Raw genomic sequence first — 19,224 nt, forward strand, 5'->3', positions numbered from 1 at the left:
TGGTCTGCCATTTGATTGTGGTTTTTATCATAGTAATTAGTAGACTTAATTGACCGTTTATGCACGTAATTCGAATATGTCGTCTTCCATTTAGAATTGGAGTGGAATATTTGCCACCTGTCCAGTTTGATAGTGAAATGTGTCTGTCATGATTTACAAAGCGTGTGAAATACTTACCCACAACCAACTGCTGGTCTTGTCTGATAGAGGATCGCATACCTTGGCTCTTGGCTTGATCTTTGGTTGGTGTGGTAGCTTACCAACCCCCCCCCCCCCCCGTAAGAAATTCATGTAATAGAATGTATCTTTGAGTGATAGATATGTATTGTAATTACAAAGTGATAAAAGCCAAGTAATGTCGTATTAGATTTACTAGATAACAGGAAATGATTTTAGTGTGTGTTTCTGAAAGTATGTCCGTGTTTCTATACGTGTGTCTGCATGTCTGTGTGGGAGAGCTGCAGGCTGGTATTATCTCTTAACCAGATGTCTGGAGGCTGTCCAGCTGTAATTCATCCAAACGTAGACACATGCTTCCGCTCAGTAAGATTTTAAGGTCGACATGTTGAGGAGTTTTGTCTTTCTGTATCGTATTCTGAATCGCATTATTTACCATTCATTTCTACTGGGCAAAAATGTATCTGAAAAACAACCAAAACAAACAGCAAATGCATCCAAGTTTGTAGAGTCACAAGCTTGATGTAGTAATTGCGTGCTAGGAATATGGGACCAAATACTAAACTTTTGACTACTGTAATATACACTGAGCATACCAAACATTAGGAACACCTTCCTAATATTGAGTTGCACCCCTCCCGCCCGAGCACTTTAACCAAAGTTCTGGAGTACAGAGCCAAAACAATAAAACATTTGTCACTCTCCCAATACTTTTGGAGCTCACTGTACATTATGACAATTCTTCCACAATCTGCAACAATCAATATACACTACCGTTCAAAAGTTTGGGATCACTTAGAAATGTTCTTGTTTTTGAAAGAAAAGCACTTTTTGTCCAATAAAATAACATAAAATTCATCAGAAATACAGTGTAGACATTGCTAATGTTGTAAATGACTATTGTAACTGGAAACGGAAGATTTCTTATGGAATATCTACATAGGCGTACAAGATGGGCCCATTATCAGCAACCATCACTCCTGTGTTCCAATGGCACGTTGTGTTAGCTAATCCAAGTTTATCATTTTAAAAGGCTAACTGATCATTAGAAAACCCTTTTGCAATTATGTTAGAAAACTGTTGTCCTGATTTAAAGAAGCAATAAAACTAGTTGAGTATCTGGAGCATCAGCATTTGTGGGTTCGATTGCAGGCTCAAAAGAGCCAGAAACAAAGACCTTTCTTCTGAAACTCATCAGTCTATTCTTGTTCTATTTTGTCTCTAACCAGAATAGAAAGAGGAGTGGGAGGCCCCGGTGCACAACTGAGCAAGAGGACAAGTACATTAGTGTGTCTAGTTTCAGAAACAGACGCCTCACAAGTCCTCAACTGGCAGCTTCATTAAATAGTACCCGCAAAACACCAGTCTCAACGTCAACTGTGAAGAAGGGACTCCGGGATGCTGGCTTTCTAGGCAGAGTTGCAAAGAAAAAGCCATATCTCAGACTGGCCAATAAAAATAAAATAATAAGATGGGCAAAAGAACAGGCACTGGACAGAGGAACTCTGCCTGTAAGTCCAGCATCCCGGAGTCGCCTCTTCACTGTTGACGTTGAGACTGGTGCAGGTACTATTTAAAGAAGCTGCCAGTTGAGGACTTGAGGCGTCTGTTTCTCAAACTAGACACACTAATGTACTTGTCCTCTTAACTAAACTTGGATTAGTTAACACAACGTGCCATTAGAACACAAGAGTGATGGTTGCTGATCATGGGCCACTGGATGCCTATGTAGATATACCACAAAAAATCTGCCGTTTCCAGCTACCCTAGTCATTTACAACATTAACAATGTCTACATTGTATTTCTGATCAATTTGATATTTTAATGGACAAAAAAAGTGATTTTCTTTGAAAAACAAGGACATTTCTAAGTGACCCCAAACTTTTGAACGGTAGTGTATGTATATTGCTTTTACATTCTTCTATGATAGATGAATGTTCCCTTAAGGTAAGTTTCTTATTTTCATATGTAAACATATATGAACTGTTACATGTAGATATACTGTATGTATAATAATAGTATATACTGCATGATGTATTTTCTTTAAAATATACACATTCGGTGTGAAATTAAAATATCTTAAACTATTCTTATTATCCTAAAATGACATTTTTGCCCTCTAACCTTACCTGAACTACATTTTCAGCAGTTCGTCATTGTCTTTTGCTCAGGAACATATAGGTAATGTAGTCTCTCTTCCTCCTGTCACTTTCAGCTGTATGGGGAATACAGCGAGCACCCGGGTGGGTCTGGCCGCCGGAGAGAGGCCACCCGACTGCTAACAGCGAGACAATGGAAGAAACACGACCACCATCACCATGGTCACCACCCGCAGCATCGCCATGGCCACCATCACCACAGCCACCACCATGGCCACCCCCACAGTCACACACATGGACACGGGCACCACAGCAGGCACAGGGGTCTGCATCACTCGGATGAGGCAGGACATGCACATATGGCTACAGAGCAAGGCAACCCTTTGTCTATAAAGAAACGCCCCTCCTACTCAAAGTGCAGAGGTGAGGAGTCCATGTTCCGTAAAGTCTGTGGTGGTTAATTTCTTTACTATCAAATGAGGAGAGACAAACTTATCACACAAGTCAGAGTCATACTTGAACTAAATCTTTATTCACTTATTAATAAGGGAGCAGGTCAATACAACACACACATAAAGTGAATCGATTGAGTGCTGTAATGATGTGCTGTAATGATGTCTGGTCGACGAATCACCCTCAGATGATTCGTTGAGAGCCACCAGACAAAGGTACAAAGGTACTTTATAGCCAAGATACACCCCTTTCAGTCTACAGCACAAACAACAGATGTATGGAATGGGTCACAAGGTTAAGATTTGTATGAAAGATACTTAGAATTCACAGCAGACAGTATCTTCTGTAAAAACAGTTATCTTTGTGTAGAGACCAAGGTCTGGCCCTGGGGTCATCTCTCCCTGGTATCCTATAGAACAGAAACATGAACTCATGCTCTGGAATGCGGTATCACCCAAAGGCATCGTAAATCTTCCAGAGGCCCACCTTCAGTAGAACACACACAGATCAGCGTTCTAACAACCTCTTATTCTGTTGCATAAAACAACCATTTGATGCAATAAACGTATTATAACATAATCTTGCAATTTTGCTTTCACAGGTCGCTGGTGTTAAATGAACTCGAACAGTGTTAAAGTGAATCATGTCTGTCTTGTTGTTTGCTCAGACTGTGTAGCGCGGATACAGAGGTTCCTAGTCACCAAGCTGGGAGAGGACTGGATCTTCCTGGTGCTGCTGGGTGTCTCAATGGCGCTGGTCAGCTGGACCATGGACTACACCAGCGCCAAGAGTCTACAATGTACTACAATACCCACAATGCAATACATACTAAACAATCTTGTTTTATGATGATGCAATATGTTTTTATAACGCTTGCATTTGAGCCACTGAACCGGCAGATCATACAGTTGCATGAATGCTTTTACACCATAAATAATGATCTAGACTAGACACCTGGTTGCTTATTGTCGGAGGGTTAGGGTGAGTGGTTATCGAAAAGCGTTGCAAAATGGTTCCGTGGTAACCTGATATGCAAAATTCATCTTGCAAAACAAACATTACAAAACGGTACAATACTTACCCATATGATGGAGTTTAGTGAAGTTTGTATGATGGAGTCCCTCCAGGCTCTGTTCTTGCACCGCTACTGTTCTAATTTTATATGCTACCTCTCAGTGATGTTATTCATAAACAGAGTCAATTTTCGCTGATATGTGGACGACACATCTGTACACTGTAAAAAAATATTTGTTGATTCAACTTACAAATGTTTGTTACCAGGCTACTTTAAAATTCCATGTCAAGTCCAATCCGGATTTCGTGTGGAGTTAAAGTTTTTCTTCAACCTAGTAAAGTTAGTGGAACTGGCAAATGTGGATTTAATAACTTGTTGAATGAACTTCATACTTTTCGTCAAATGACCAGATTTTTTTTTTTAGTTGTGCTAACAAAGCTACTCAAGTTGTTTTGACAAATTCCCTAAGTCTAGAGGACAAGTATTTGCTAGTCAGAAAAGCTAAACTAAGTTATTTTCAACTTACCAAAGTTTGTTACCAGGCTGCCTTAAAATCTTAAGTTGTGTCAACTTCCAGTTGAAACAACTACGTTGAAAATTACCCATTTCAGAACTGACTAAGTCTTTGAAATGAAATAGTACATTTCAGTGGGGAACATTATGCTCCCATCTGTCTCTTGCTCATGTGTGAGCTTTTTCGCCAGTTTCGAAACTGACAGTACACTCAACCAACCAACAGATCACTTCACCTACAATGGCATTCTCAGTAACAGTAGGCAGGTTTCCATTGACCCAGGTTTATTTGACAAAAGCAACGTTGCAAAAAAAATCCTTGCAACATGTGTAATGTAAACGGCAGATATAGGACAAACTTTCTTTTTTTGAACTGTCTTTATTGCGACAAATGATGACGGAAACTGTGTTTTCTGATTTAAATTATGATAGACTAATGATTTTGAAGGTACATGGGGCACGTGATGTCACCACATAACTATTAAGCTCCACATCACAGTTAATTCTAAATACCTACAGTACTGCTTGCAAAATCCATTTTTTTTCAACTATAAAAATAATGTTTCTTTGCAGGACAAGGATTGTCCTGACTTTCAAGAGTGCCTGAATTGCTTCAACTTGCTTTTCTGGTTGGCTGGCAAGTTTCACCATCCAATTGTTTTAGATCTACAGGAGTGCAGTTTTCACCATGGGACGGACTGTGGCGATACGTTGGCACATGAGAATTATTAGAATATGGCAAATATTAGTCAATTATACACCGGGTGGGTCTAATCCTGAATGCTGATTGGTTAAAACCGCATTTCAGCCGGTGTCAATTCCACAAGTTACCACTGGCTAAATCTATGACGTTAAAATGCCTATTTACTCTATTCCATCTGACTGCACAATCCACTGTCTCATCAGCCCAGCCAGGCAATTTATAAACTTGATCTCCACTATAAAAAGCATCTTCACATTATCTCAGATTTCTTTTAGACTAACATTTAGTTTTCGACAGCGGAGATTTGTATACACCTTGCTATCTGTCTCTCCGACATTTGCAACATTGTTTCAATATTCAAATTCAATCTCCAGCTGTGTCATAGTAATGACCGTGTCGGGACGATACAGAAAGACAGGCAGGTAGCGTTTCTCAGCCAGTCGAAAATCATGAATCAGCTTGCATAATTTTTATGGATATTATACAAAGAAATGTAAATTGAAAAAATATCAAACAAAACGAAGTGCAGGCAGTTTGCAGTCTTTCCAGCTTCAGCTTGAAGTGATTGTGTTAGCTGTGCAGTTTCCTCTGTTGGCTGTACTGTCTGACATGACTGTACGTTAGCCTTAGTTAGTTCACATGGCTAGCTAGCAAGCTATTTTCTTTCTAAATGTCGACAAAAAAATTACTGGGCAAGTTAATGGAAACAAAGCTACTGACAGAAACGTTTTTCTTGTTTTCTTTTTACATGAGGTTGTTTATCTACCTACGTTGAATGCACTAACTGATAAATGTGTCAGCTAAATGTCCAAATGTAAATATACAACGCACGGATGCAAAACATGCTGGGTATTATTCTAATGAGCCCCCCCAAATAACTATAAGTCATCTGAACTTGATATGTTCAGTCAATACTACTGTTATGTTGCTTCTGTTGATTTGACTTCATGGTTGTGAACAGTAAAAATACTGTTTTTTGCAAAATCAATTTGATTTAATACGTTTTGAAATGTAAGAAAAAAAATTGTCAACCCAACACATTATTCAAATGTTGTTTACTTGGCTAGACAAAATGAGTCATTTTGACTGAATCTCAAGATCTTTTTTTTTACGGTGTACATTTCAATGAAACATGGTGATGCTCAACAAGTCAGTGCCCCTCATATAGAATACCACTAATGCCAAGAGAAACATCTACGAGTGGAAACAGACATCTGTCAGTCCAGATGGATTGACAGTTGACCCTAGAAAACCCCATCTTAAAGTATATTTTCTTTGTGACTGTCTGTGTCTGTGTCTGCCCTGTCATAACCGACTTCCCTTTCTCCTCTCTTCTCACCTCCGTTACCTTATCCTCCACCCTCTTCCCTGATCTTCACCCCGTGTTCCGTCTCCCCCTTCATTTCCTCCTCCCTCTTCCCCTTCTTCCTCCTCCCCCTCCTCTGTTTTTCTCATCTTCTCCAATACCTTCCTGCTTTTTCTCACATTCCTTCTCATGCCTCACTTTCACCCCTCTCCCCAATCCTCCTCTCCCATCCCTCTGTCCCATCCCTCTGTCCCCATGTCAGTGTACAAGTGGATTCACTGGGAGCTGAGGGGTAATGTCCTGCTCCAGTACCTGGCCTGGGTCAGCTATCCCATGGTGCTCATCATGTTCGCCTCCTCCTTCTGCCACCTGGTTGCCCCACAAGCCATCGGTGTGTACACGCTCAATGTTTACTGCTTACTTTCCCCATCCCCCGCCGCCCCTAATGACCTGTTACCCGCAATCTGTTATCCATAGATTTTTCTCCCCTCTCTGCTTGTGTACCTACCTAGCCCTGGCCTGACACACTGATGTCCTCACTGTCTGTCTAGAGTTATGACCCTTTAATTGTTGTTGAGTCAAATGTATATATATATTTTTCCTATAAAACAGCGATTTTGTCATTCTTTCTCTGCCCTGACCTCTTTTCACCTCGCCACCCTGTTTGTCTTTGTTTCTGTCTGTCTCTCTCTCTCTCTCTTTTCACCTCACCACCCTGTTTGTCTTTCTATTTCTCTCTGTCTCGCGCTCTCTCTCTCTCTCTCTTTCACCTCACCACCCTGTTTGTCTTTCTGTTTCTCTCTGTGTCTCACGCTCTCTCTGTCTGTGTCTCTCTGTGTGTCTTTGTCTTTCAGGCTCTGGTATTCCTGAGCTGAAGACCATTCTCAGAGGCGTAGTGCTGAAAGAGTATCTGACTCTCAAGGCTTTTACTGCCAAGGTCATTGGTCTGACTGCAGGTCTGGGCAGTGGGATGCCAGTGGGGAAAGAGGTGGGTTACACACACTCACATCTGATTCCCTGATTACAGCTGTCTAAAAAGCCACTAAAAGTTTCTTTGTTTCTTCCCCCTTTCTATTTGTCCTTCATATTGCTTCCCAAGGGCCCATTTGTTCATATAGCCAGCATCTGTGCTGCTGTGCTGAGCAAGTGTATGATGTTCTTCTCAGGAGTCAATCAGGTAAGCAGTTACTTGACCAGCATTGAGAATAATGAGGACATTACAGTTTTGTCGGATCACTTCGCATTATACTTTTAGGCGTTTTTCATTGACTTTCTCTTTTCCTCCCTCTGTTCCTTGCTGGTATGGGATCCACTTATCCCTTTCCCTCAAACTGTCTGTCCCTTCCTCTCGCTCTTGGCCTCTCCCCTTCCTCACTCTACCTTACCTCTCTGTCACCCCCCCACCCCCCCACCCCCCACCCCCCCCCCCTCTCACTCTCTCCGTGTGTCAGTAGAGCCCATACTGCTACACAGACATCCTCACAGTTGGCTGTGCGGTTGGGGTGGGCTGTTGTTTCGGTACCCCTCTTGGAGGTACAACCCTATATTCCTTTTCTTTCTCTCAATTCACCTTCCATTCATCTAGTATGAAGCAAGCTAGGAAATCAGCTGAAACAATTGTCATGTGTCTGACAATCAATATAGGCATGGTGCTGAAATAGCCTAAAACAAATATGGATTTGTGACGGGTCATCATAGCAAGCCTTCAGTGTATAGTAAATATGCAATCTAGACTTTGACTACATGCCAGATTTTCTAATATCAGATCTGAGTGATATTTTGCCGGTCTTTCTTTGATCCTGTCGTTCCACCAGGGGTGCTGTTCAGTATAGAGGTGACGTCCACTTACTTTGCTGTGAGGAACTACTGGAGAGGCTATTTTGCCGCCACCTTCAGTGCCTTCATATTCAGAGTGCTCTCTGTGTTCAACAAAGATGCAGGTGGGTTAATGTACTATGACATCAGTATGTGTTTACCAAAAAGCTTGCATCGCAAAACACTTTGTGATGGCTGTCTACAAACATGTTTGGCAAGAGGGAACCCTTTCCCATAGAACCGTATCTGGGAAATGATATAGGCCTATTCCGGTATGATAATGAAAGCAGAAATTCTGCTAGGTGGTGCCTTCTGGTTTCCTCTATGTTGTATAGTATGCATGTATACAGTTGAAGTCGGAAGTTTACATACACCTTAGCCAAATACATTTCAACTCAGTTTTTCACAATTCCTGACATTTAATCCGTGTAAAAATTCCCTGTTTTAGGTCAGTTAGGATCACCACTTTATTTTAAGAGTGTGAAATGTCAGAATAATAGTAAAGAGAATGATTTATTTCAGCTTTTATTTCTTTCATCACATTCCCACTGGGTCAGGAGTTTACATACACTCAATTAGTATTTGGTAGCATTGCCTTTAAACTGTTTAACTTGGGTCAAACTTTTCGTGTAGCCTTCCACAAGCTTCGTGTAGCCTTCCCATTCCTCCTGACAGAGCTGGTGTAACTGAGTCAGGTTTGTAGGCCTCCTTGCTCGCACACGCTTTTTCAGTTCTGCCCACATATTTTATATGGGATTGAGGTCAGGGCTTTGTGATGGCCACTCCAATACCTTGACTTTGTTGTCCTTAAGCCATTTTGCCACAACTTTGTAAGTATGCTTGGGGTCATTGTCCATTTGGAAGACCCATTTGCGACCAAGCTTTAATTTCCTGACTGATGTCTTGAGCTGTTGCTTCAATATATCCACATCATTTTCCTCCCTCATGCTGCCATCTATTTTGTGAAGTGCACCAGTCCCTCCTGCAACAAAGCACCCCCACAACATGATGCTGCCACCCTCATGCTTCACGGTTGGGATGGTGTTCTTTGGCTTGCAAGCCTCCCCCTTTTTCCTCCAAACATATCGATGGTCATTATGGCCAAACAGTTTTATTTTTGTTGCATTAGACCAGAGGACATTTCTCCAAAAAGTACGATCTTTGTCCCCATGTGCAGTTGCAACCATAGTCTGGCTTTTTTATGGCGGTTTTGGAGCAGTGGCTTCTTCCTTGCTGAGCGGCCTTTCAGGTTATGTTGATATAGGACTCGTTTTACTGTGGATATAGATACTTTTGTACCTGTTTCCTCCAGCATCTTCACAAGGTCCTTTGCTGTTGTTCTGGGATTGATTTGCACTTTTCACACCAAAGTACGTTCATCTCTAGGAGACAGAGCGCGTCTCCTTCCTGAGCGGTATGACGGCTGCGTGGTCCCATGGTGTTTATACTTGCGTACTATTGTTTGTACAGAGGAACGCGGTACCTTCAGGCGTTTGGAAATTGCTCCCAAGGATGAACCAGACTTGTGGAGGTCTACAATTCTTTTTCTGAGGTCTTGGCTGATTTCTTTTGATTTTCCCATGATGTGAAGCAAAGAGGCACTGAGTTTGAAGGTAGGCCTTGAAATACATCCACAGGTACACCTCCAATTGACTCAGATGATTTCAATTAGCCTATCAGAAGCTTCTGAAGCCATGATATCATCTTCTGGAATTTTCCAAGCTGTTTAAAGGCACAGTCAACTTTAGTGTATGTTATCTTCTGACCCACTGGAATTATGATACAGTGAATTATAAGTGAAATAATCTGTCTGTAAACAATTGTTGGAAAAATGACTTGTGTCATGCACAAAGTAGATGTCCAAACCGACTTGCCAAAACTATAGTTTGTTAATAAAAAATGTATGGAGTGGTTGAAAAACGAGTTTTAATGACTCCAACCTAAGTGTATGTAAACTTCCGACTTCAAATGTACATTCTAAGAATCTCTCTGTCTCTCTATCTCCCTCTTCCCCTGTATTTCTGTCCAACACAGTCACCATCACTGCTCTCTTCCGCACCAAGTTCCGCATGGATTTCCCCTTTGACCTCCAGGAGCTGCCAGCATTTGCCATCATCGGGTGAGAGAAAGGGTCGAGAGGGGGCCCCAGGAGCGTGGTGAGGGCACGGTGACCACACTGTGTGTAGTTCTATGTCACAACCCAACATGAATGCATAATCTGAGTCTATATGCCATAAATCTCTTATATTGGTAGTTATTACAAGAATGGAGATGCTGTGAATGCTTTTGCTTGCTGGTATGCTTGCTTCAGCTTCCTAGACTACAGAGCTAGAAATAAATACATTATAGGCTAGATCAACACTAACTAAATTAACAGCTGAAGCAAGCACATTTACACTGAGTGTACAAAACATTATGAACACCTGCTCTTTCCATGACATAGACTGACCAGGTGAATCCAGGGGAAAGCTATGATCCCTTATTGATCACCTGTTAAGTTCACTTCAATCGGTGTTGATAAAGGGTAGGAGACAGGTTAAAGAAGGATTTTTAAGCCTTGAGACAATTGAGACATGGATTGTGTCTGAGTGTCATTCAGAGGGTAAATTGGCAAGACGAAAGGTTGAAGTGCCTTTGAACAGGGTGTGGTAGTAGTTGCCAGGCGCACCAGTTTATGTCAAGAACAGCTACTCTGCTGAGTTTTTCACGCTCAACAGTTTCCTGTGTGTATCAAGAATGGTCCATCACCAAAAGGACATCGAGCCAACTTGACACAACTGTGGGAAGCATGGGCCAGCATCACTGTGGAACGCTTTTGACACCTTGTAGAGTCCATTCCTCAATTAATTTAGGCTGTTCTGAGGGCAAAAAGGGGAGGGGTGTGCAATTAAATATCAGAAAGGTGTTCTTAATGTTTTGTACACTCGGTGTATATTCTTCAGAAAATGTACCTTTTTTGTTCTTATTTGGACCTTGAGAGTGAGTGAGGTAAAGGTCCTGGTGGTTGTCTCTTCAGGATCTCCTGCGGGTTCCTGGGGGCTTTCTTCGTCTGGCTGAACCGCCAGGTGGTGCTGTTCATGAGGAAACCCAATGCCATGACACGCTTCCTCACCAGACAGTGAGTTACAGGGATTGGGGAGGTATTTTGATGAGACACTTGAAAAAAATGCACACCTGAATTGGAGAGGATCAGGCTAGGGCCTTAGATGGGAATAGAAATAGAATAGAATCATTCATTGTCCTCCAAATAAATTATTGTTGCTGACTGGTAGATTTTACAATAACAAACAGAGAATCAAACCATCACCCAGACATTGAACGATCCATCTATAAGCAATCTGTGGTCCCTGAAAAATAAATGAGTTACACACACTCGCTCTAATACAAATGAATGATTTAGCAGCAACCAGTGCAGCTGCTTTTGTCAGAGCTGCACATATTTACACTGTAGATTATGGACGGGAACACTGAAATTAGACCAACAAAGAGCAGGACGGGGTAATTATATTGTCAGCTTTGAAAGTTTTAAATTGGTGCTTGTTCTTAGGCCTGTCCTACAGGGAGACAGAGGGGGTTATCTTGTCTTATAGGAGGAGAAGCAGGACATTTTTGAAGAGGATATTGTGGCATAGGGTGCAGTTATATTGAAAAGGTTATACGGTGCCTTCAGAAAGTATTCACACCCTTTGACTTTTTCCACATTTTGTTGTGTTACAGTGGGATTAAAATGGATTTGTCATATTTTGTCAATGATCTACACAAAATACTCTGTCAAATTGGAAGAAATTACAACAACAAAAAATGTTTTGGGGGGGAATAAAACACTAATATATTTTGATTAGATAAGTATACAACCCCCTGAGTCAATACATGTGAGAATCACCTTTGGCAGCGATTACAGCTGAGACTCTTTCTGGGTAAATCTGTAAGAGCTTTGCACACCTGGGTTGTACAATATTTGCCCATTATTCTTCAAGCTCTGTCAAGTTGTTTGTTAATTATTGCTAGACAGCCATTTTCAAGTCTTGCCATAGATTTAAGGCGATTTATGTCTAAACTGTAAATAGGCCACTTAGGAACATTCAATGTCGTCTTGGTAAGTATTTGTCCTGCTCTGTGTTCAGGCTGGAAAGCAGTCTGAACCAGGTTTTCCTCTAGGACTTTGCCTTTGCTTAGCTCTAGTCCTTTTATTTTTATCCTAAAAAACGATGTTGCCGATGACAAACATACCCATAACATGATGCAGCCAACACCATGCTTGAAAATATGAAGTGGTACTCAGTGATGTGTTGTGTTGGATTTGCTCCAAACATAATGTTTTGTATTCAGAACAAAAAGCTAATTTCTTTACCACATTTTTTGCAGTATTACTTTAGTGCCTTATTGCAAAGAGGATGTACTGTATGTTCTGGAATATTTTTTATTCTGTACAGGCTTCCTTTTCACTTTGTCATTTAGGTTAATATTGTGGAGTAACTACAATGCTGTTCATCCATCCTCAGTTTTCTCCAATCACAACCATCTAACTCTGTAATTGGTTTAAAATTACCATTGGCCTCATGGGGAAATCCCTGAGCGGTTTCCTTCCTACCCGTCAACTGAATTAGGAAGCACGGCTGTATCTTTGTAGCGATTCCAAAGTGAGATTAATAACTTCACCATGTTCAAAGGGATATTCAATATCTGACTCGTTGAAAACATTTTTACTCCTGGAGTTATACTTATTGACTCAAGACATTTCAGCTTTTTATTTTTTATTAATTTGTAAACATTTCTCAAAACATAATTTGTAGATCAGTGACAATCTAAATGTAATCCATTTTAAATTCAGCCTGTAACACAATGAAATGTGGAAAAAGTCAAGGTGTGTGAATACTTTCTGAAGGCACTGTATATCCTATTTAGCAGCCAATTCTATCCAAACCGATTTACAGTCACGCGTGCATACATTTTACGTACGGGTGGTCCCGGAAATCAAACCCACTATCCTGGAGTTACAAGCACCCAACTGAGCTACAGAGAACCACATATAGGGTTGTAACATAGAGTTGAAAGTAGAAAGAGAATGGCTGTTTTTAATCCTTATTCTTTCACCAGCCGACTGATTTTCCCCGGTGTTGTGACCTTAGTGATAGCCACCTTGACCTTTCCCCCTGGATTTGGACAGTTCATGGCTGGAGAGGTCAGATTTCAATTCCAATTTTGTTTGCCCATTTTTTGTTGTTGTCTGTCACTGTTAAAATGACTATACTCTGTAGAAGACCCTGTTTATCGGGACTTGAAAACACGTCGGTAACACTTTACAACACTTTCATGAATAAGCATAAATTATTATAAAGTGTTACAAATATTGTTTTGCTTGGCTAAAATGCGACTTATCTACTATTCTCGATCATGAAAAATGTAACTGCAGAGACTGTGACGGCTGTCTGGAAGAGGGAACCAAGATGCAGCAGAGGATGTGTTCATCATTAGAATTTTAATACAAAAAAACAAGAGAACACTACAAAATGAACAAAAACGACAGCAAACATTCCTGTTAGGAAAATACTCTAAACAGAAACAAGTACCCACAAAACCCAAAGGAAAAACATGCTCCTTATGTGTGACTCCCAATCAGCAGCAACGAGCTTCAGCTGTGCCTGATTGGGAGCCACACAGGGCCCAAAACAAAGAAATACCAAAACATAGAAAAAGGAACATAGAACGCCCACCCAATGTAACACCCTGGCCTAACCAAAATAAAGAACAAAAAACCACTCTCTATGGCCAGGGCGTTACAGAGACACACATAGGATCATCTAAAGGGTACAACTATTTACCAAAATGTGTAAATTGTTAGCTCTCCACGTAATTTCAACCCAGAACATCTAAGTGGTGACGCTGAATCAACGTTAAACTCATTGGATTTGAATGAAGTCATCCACGTAAGTGCGTTTTTAGTTAAAAATAATAATAATCCAATGACATGGTGTCATTTTCTTTTCTCACGTTGAATTCAAGTTAGTTGACAACTCAAGCAGATCGAAGCAAGACGTTGCCCTGACGTCTGTGCCGAGTGGGCTGGCTGCCAGTCCCAGTATGTTTCTGCTCTCATGAGAATTCCACAAGGAGTTGGCACCCAGGCTAACCCTGGACTGGGTAGAATCTAGATGTTCAATATTAGCTAGATATTAATTGAAGAAGCCTCTTTGCCCAGCTATGTAGAAATAGCCCTAGGTTAATCATGTGTTTTTGAGACCCCTTAAAATAGCCTCCTTAGTTAGTGCGAATGAGGTGTGTTTTTAAATCAGCCAGAAACACCTGTGTGTGTTGACATCTTCACCCTCAAGCTACAATGTTTTTAGCACCTTTTTAAGATCTGACTTGCGCCCCGTTTCTACGGTGCTAAAATGCAGAGGTATTTCTGAAACTGACCATTCTGCTCACAGTACAGTATTGGCATTTATTTCAAAACCTCTCTTTTGGCAATATATTGAATAGGCCTATGGGTCGACATATGTGATGCACACAAAGCAATCTTCACCTGCAGTATTTTGAACACGTTCTGACTAAAGTACAGTTATCCCAAACTCTTTTAACACTAACACTTTTTAACAAAATGTTTCATTAAAACATTTTAACAGCACTTGCCATTACTTTTCCCTCATCCGTTCCCTTCTTTCATGCCACATGCAGCTGATGCCCAGAGAATGCATCAACTCGCTGTTCGACAACTTCACCTGGACTAAAATCTGGGGCTCCCCCCCTCCCCCCGGCCTGGGGCGCTCCTCTGCCTGGCTGCACGCCGACGTCAGCGTCTTCGTCATCCTCCTCCTCTTCTTCGTCATGAAGGTAGCCCTCCTCATTCCCCTGCTCCGTTTTTTTTTTCTTCTTCTTCTCCACCCCGTAGTGTTTCTCAGTATAGTCACACAACGCACATAGCGTCACTCAATGACAATGACAATGACAATGACAGACTCCTAGTTGAGTCTCTCATCTCAGTAGAATAAGAATTTCCTACAGAGAAGAACCTTGTAGTGAAGATGTAATCCTCAACACACCATCAGTATCACACTTTACATAGTTGCCTAGAGATTTCCACTGTGTGTACTGGAGGATAAGAGTGCAATACTGTGAGTGTTAGCATCAGTAGGATTAGCGTTTCCCATTGAGAATAAATAGATTTGTATCTTGTCGCAATGGTATTGTTGGATTGGAGAACTGTCATTGAATAGAGCGGTCGGGAATGTAGTCTATTATGTGACAAATACCTTTCAAGTCAAATCATTTGTCTACACTATGGTGGAAGTACTAAGATGCATTCATTCTGCTCAGTTAGTCATTTCATTCCACCCATCTCTCAGTTTTGGATGTCTGCTGTTTCGACGACGATGCCCATCCCTTCTGGAGCCTTCATGCCTGTCTTCATACTCGGTAAACAGAAGCACACCATTACATGCCATTAGTCTAAACATGAACACAAATTCCATATCAGTTTGAAATATTTTGTCTCATGGAAATTGACATTATCGTTCGGTGGTGAAATAATCTGATCGAGCGATCCATTGTAGGCCTACAGTACATGACTATGGCATAAAGCATCATGGATAATCATGAAGTAGAGCATTCTGGGTAGTTTTTAATCAGTGTACCTTCAAGGATGAGATGTCATATATAAAGAGTGGAAAATCATTAGAGAGCCACAGAGATAGATGAGTGCTCAGAAGAAGGTCAAATTATCATTGAGTGGTCGCAGGAGGGGGGATGAATGTCTGATAGCCAACATAATAGCAATGTAAACATGACATTCCACCTCCCATATCCACCATCATCTCTTTCTCCCCAGGAGCCTCTTTCGGCCGACTGGTAGGGGAGATCATGGCTGCCCTCTTCCCCCACGGGATTCTGTTTGATGGAATCTTGTACCGCATCATCCCAGGAGGGTACGCTGTCATTGGTCAGTCTCCCATTCCACCTCCTCCTCTCCCTCTCTCTGTCAGTACCTGCCCGTCATCCGCCTTTGGTGTGATAGTGAAATGTCACTGTCTGTTCTCTCTCTCCTGTCCTCCGCTGTCTCGGTGACCCATAAACCTATACGCTACCATTAATCTCCTTCATCTTCCCTCTCTTGCCCTACACATCCCCCTCCTCCCCTCTTTACCGCCGCTCCTTTCATTCCATCCCCTTTTCCATTTCTTCCTTCGCTATTCCCACGTGCCGTTCTGTACATCAATCATCCCCCTGCTTTTCAGCCCTGAGTCCCTGATGTTTCTCCTCCTCATCCCTTGTTCTTTACCCCATGCCTCATCTTTACTTTCCCTCCTGCCATCCCTCCTGTCCTTGTCCCTTGACTGTGAGTACTGTGTTGCCTCTTCCCATTAATCACTCCCATCGTTTTCCCATCCACCCATCACTCCCCCCCTGTTTTCATATCTCCCTCTCCTGTGGATCATCCAGCTACACATCCCTTCCACCTGAAAAGGATTTATTTCTCCCCTGTTCTCTTTCTCCCCCCCATCCCTCTCTCCCTTCCTCTGTCTTCCATTTCTCCCTGCCTCCCCCCTTTCCCTGCTCTTCTCCCTCCTCTCTCCCAGGAGCGGCTGCACTGACCGGGGCGGTGACCCACACGGTGTCCACGGCGGTGATCTGCTTCGAGCTGACAGGCCAGATCTCCCACATCCTGCCCATGATGGTGGCGGTGATCCTGGCCAACATGGTGGCCCAGGGCCTGCAGCCCTCGCTCTACGACTCCATCATCCAGATCAAGAAACTGCCTTACCTCCCTGAGCTGGGCTTTGGACACATCAGGTGTGCAGAGAGAAGCTGCAACCGAGGTGACATGTTGGCTCTGAGGGACCCAGTTGCATTGAGGGTCCCATGCGAAAAACAATGAGTTGTTTGTGTCAATATGGCCTCCTCAGCATGCTTGATTCTTCAACATAGACACACCAGAAGTACACAAGTGTTGAGCATGAATGAATGATTGGCATTTCCTTCTGACTTACAGCCAGTATAACATCTTTGTGGAGGACATCATGGTTAGGAAAGTGAAGTTTCTCTCGTTACAGTCCACCTACAGGGAGTTGATATATCTCCTGGACTCCATTTCTCTCAAAACCATACCACTAGTGGATTCAACAGGTAAAATGAATGTGTTTTTTTTTCGTGAATGTGAGGATACATTTCAGTGTCTTCGAATAATTTCTTGAGTGGTTCATCATGTGACTCTCTCTTCCCCGTAGATTCTATGATCTTATTGGGCTCCATCGACCGGTCAGAGCTCCATGCTCTCTGTGATTGGTGGCTCTCTGCAGAGAGGCGGATCTTCAGGCAGGAACAGTGTTTACAGGAACAGAACCAGTATGCCAAAGACAGCTGGGAATCCTTTGCCTTTGTGGATGAAGACGATGAGGAGAGTGGAGATAAGGTTTGTCAGACAGAGAGGGTAAATGTGCATAAGGAATCAAAAACACACTCTTAGAAAATTTATCAAATCAAAGTTTATTGGTCGTGTACACAGATTTGCAGATGTTATCGTAGGTGTAGCAAAATAGGGTTCTGAAAGGGTTCTTCTACAGGGACTAGGTTCTACATCGGTCTACATGCAACTTTTTTCATCCAAGAAGGTTCTTCGGAGGGTTCTAAAATGATTCTTTGTTTGGTGACAAAGTTCTACCTGGAACCAGAAAGTGTTCTTCTATAGGGGCAAGCTGGAAAACCCTTACTGAAGCGTCATGTGGCAAGGAATGTATTGTATTATGTCATTGTTCAAGCTGTGAATGTGATGAATTACTGTTTTGTTACATTTCCCAGAGCACCCCAGTTCAGGAAGAACGAAATGGCCCCCTGCCGTCCCCTAAACCGCAGGAGCCCTCGTCCAATCACACAGCTCCTGGTGAGTTGAACCATCTCTCTGGAACAATACTTCTATGGGTGCCTGGCAACAGTCCCCTATTATTATTCAGCTTATTGCATATTCATATTATTATACAGTTCTGAATTATTTAGTTATCAATCTCAACATCAAGATACCTTTGTAGAAGACTTTGACCCTCGTCCATCAAATCTTTTATCATCTGTCCTTTTCAGACAAGGGCCCTCTTCAGTCCGTTAGAAGAACTCTGTGGAATGTCTTCTCCTCCCAAGACAAACAGGCAGAGGGACAGTCACAGGTAGTCTATAACTGTGTGTCTACAGAATGTCTGTGTCTGTTTCAGTACCTGTGCGTGAGTGTACGCTAGTGTTGAGCGAATAACCAACATGTTGGTCGTTTTTCGGTAATTGACCAACTTCAGTTAAACTACAATAATTTCATTTCGTTCAGTTTTTTTTCTGTGAGTTCAATGCATATTTTCTATAGAGATAAATCAGATCAAGCCCGAACTGTGCGATGTAGTGGGGAGTTTTAGTTTCCAACAGGCCAATATTCTACTGAGTTAAACGCAAGAAAACATGGTAGTTAACTACAATTACCATAATCCATTGCGCGCCTACTTGTCCACTCCATGTGGTAGAGATGAGATGACTTGGAATTATATAATAAAGTCAACAACAAAAAAACGAATGTAATATACACTGAGTATACAAAACATTAGGAACACCTGTTCTTTCAATGACAGACTGACTAGGTGAATCAGGTGAAAGCTATGATCCTTTATTGATGTCATTGATGTTAAATCCACTTCAATCAGTGTAGATGAAGGGGAGGAGACAGGTAAAGAAGGGTTTTTAAGCCTTGAGACAATTGAGACATGGATTGTGTATGTGTGCCATTGAGAGTGAATTGGCAAGACAAAATATGTAAATGCCTTTAAACGGGGTATGGTAGTAGGTGCCAGGTGCACCGGTTCGAGTGTGTTAAAACCTCTACAGGATTGGCGTCCCCACCACGGGACGGTTAATCTAACGTTGGCTAATGTGATTAGCATGAGGTTGTAAGTAACATGAACATTTCCCAGGACATAGACATATCTGATATGGGCAGAAAGCTTAAATTCTTGTCAGTCTAACTGCACTGTCCAATTTACAGTAGCTATTATAGTGAAACAATACCATTATATTGTTTGAGGAGAGTGCACAATTATGAACTTGAAAATGTATTAATAAACCAATTAGGCACATTTGGGCAGTCTTGATACAACATTTTGAACAGATATGCAA

General features: G+C 41.8%; 1 protein-coding gene across 1 annotated transcript in view; it reads left to right on the plus strand.

Moving 5' to 3' along the window:
* LOC106588436 (chloride channel protein) overlaps positions 1 to 19,224 on the plus strand; it is a 33,834-nt gene that overhangs the window by 10,309 nt on the left and 4,301 nt on the right. Inside the window, exons 2-19 of the mRNA XM_014177430.3 lie at positions 2,394 to 2,700; positions 3,398 to 3,529; positions 6,530 to 6,658; positions 7,122 to 7,255; positions 7,367 to 7,444; positions 7,722 to 7,800; positions 8,082 to 8,207; positions 10,117 to 10,201; positions 11,099 to 11,200; positions 13,180 to 13,264; positions 14,761 to 14,916; positions 15,429 to 15,498; positions 15,911 to 16,021; positions 16,659 to 16,872; positions 17,072 to 17,205; positions 17,307 to 17,491; positions 17,878 to 17,959; positions 18,154 to 18,236. Of these exons, the coding sequence (XP_014032905.1) occupies positions 2,394 to 2,700; positions 3,398 to 3,529; positions 6,530 to 6,658; positions 7,122 to 7,255; positions 7,367 to 7,444; positions 7,722 to 7,800; positions 8,082 to 8,207; positions 10,117 to 10,201; positions 11,099 to 11,200; positions 13,180 to 13,264; positions 14,761 to 14,916; positions 15,429 to 15,498; positions 15,911 to 16,021; positions 16,659 to 16,872; positions 17,072 to 17,205; positions 17,307 to 17,491; positions 17,878 to 17,959; positions 18,154 to 18,236 (2,292 nt within the window). The remainder of the gene's footprint in view (positions 1 to 2,393; positions 2,701 to 3,397; positions 3,530 to 6,529; positions 6,659 to 7,121; positions 7,256 to 7,366; positions 7,445 to 7,721; positions 7,801 to 8,081; positions 8,208 to 10,116; positions 10,202 to 11,098; positions 11,201 to 13,179; positions 13,265 to 14,760; positions 14,917 to 15,428; positions 15,499 to 15,910; positions 16,022 to 16,658; positions 16,873 to 17,071; positions 17,206 to 17,306; positions 17,492 to 17,877; positions 17,960 to 18,153; positions 18,237 to 19,224) is intronic.

This window comes from Salmo salar, chromosome 27, assembly GCF_965601325.2.
Source record: "Salmo salar chromosome 27, fSalSal1, whole genome shotgun sequence".
Taxonomy (NCBI): Eukaryota; Metazoa; Chordata; class Actinopteri; order Salmoniformes; family Salmonidae; genus Salmo; species Salmo salar.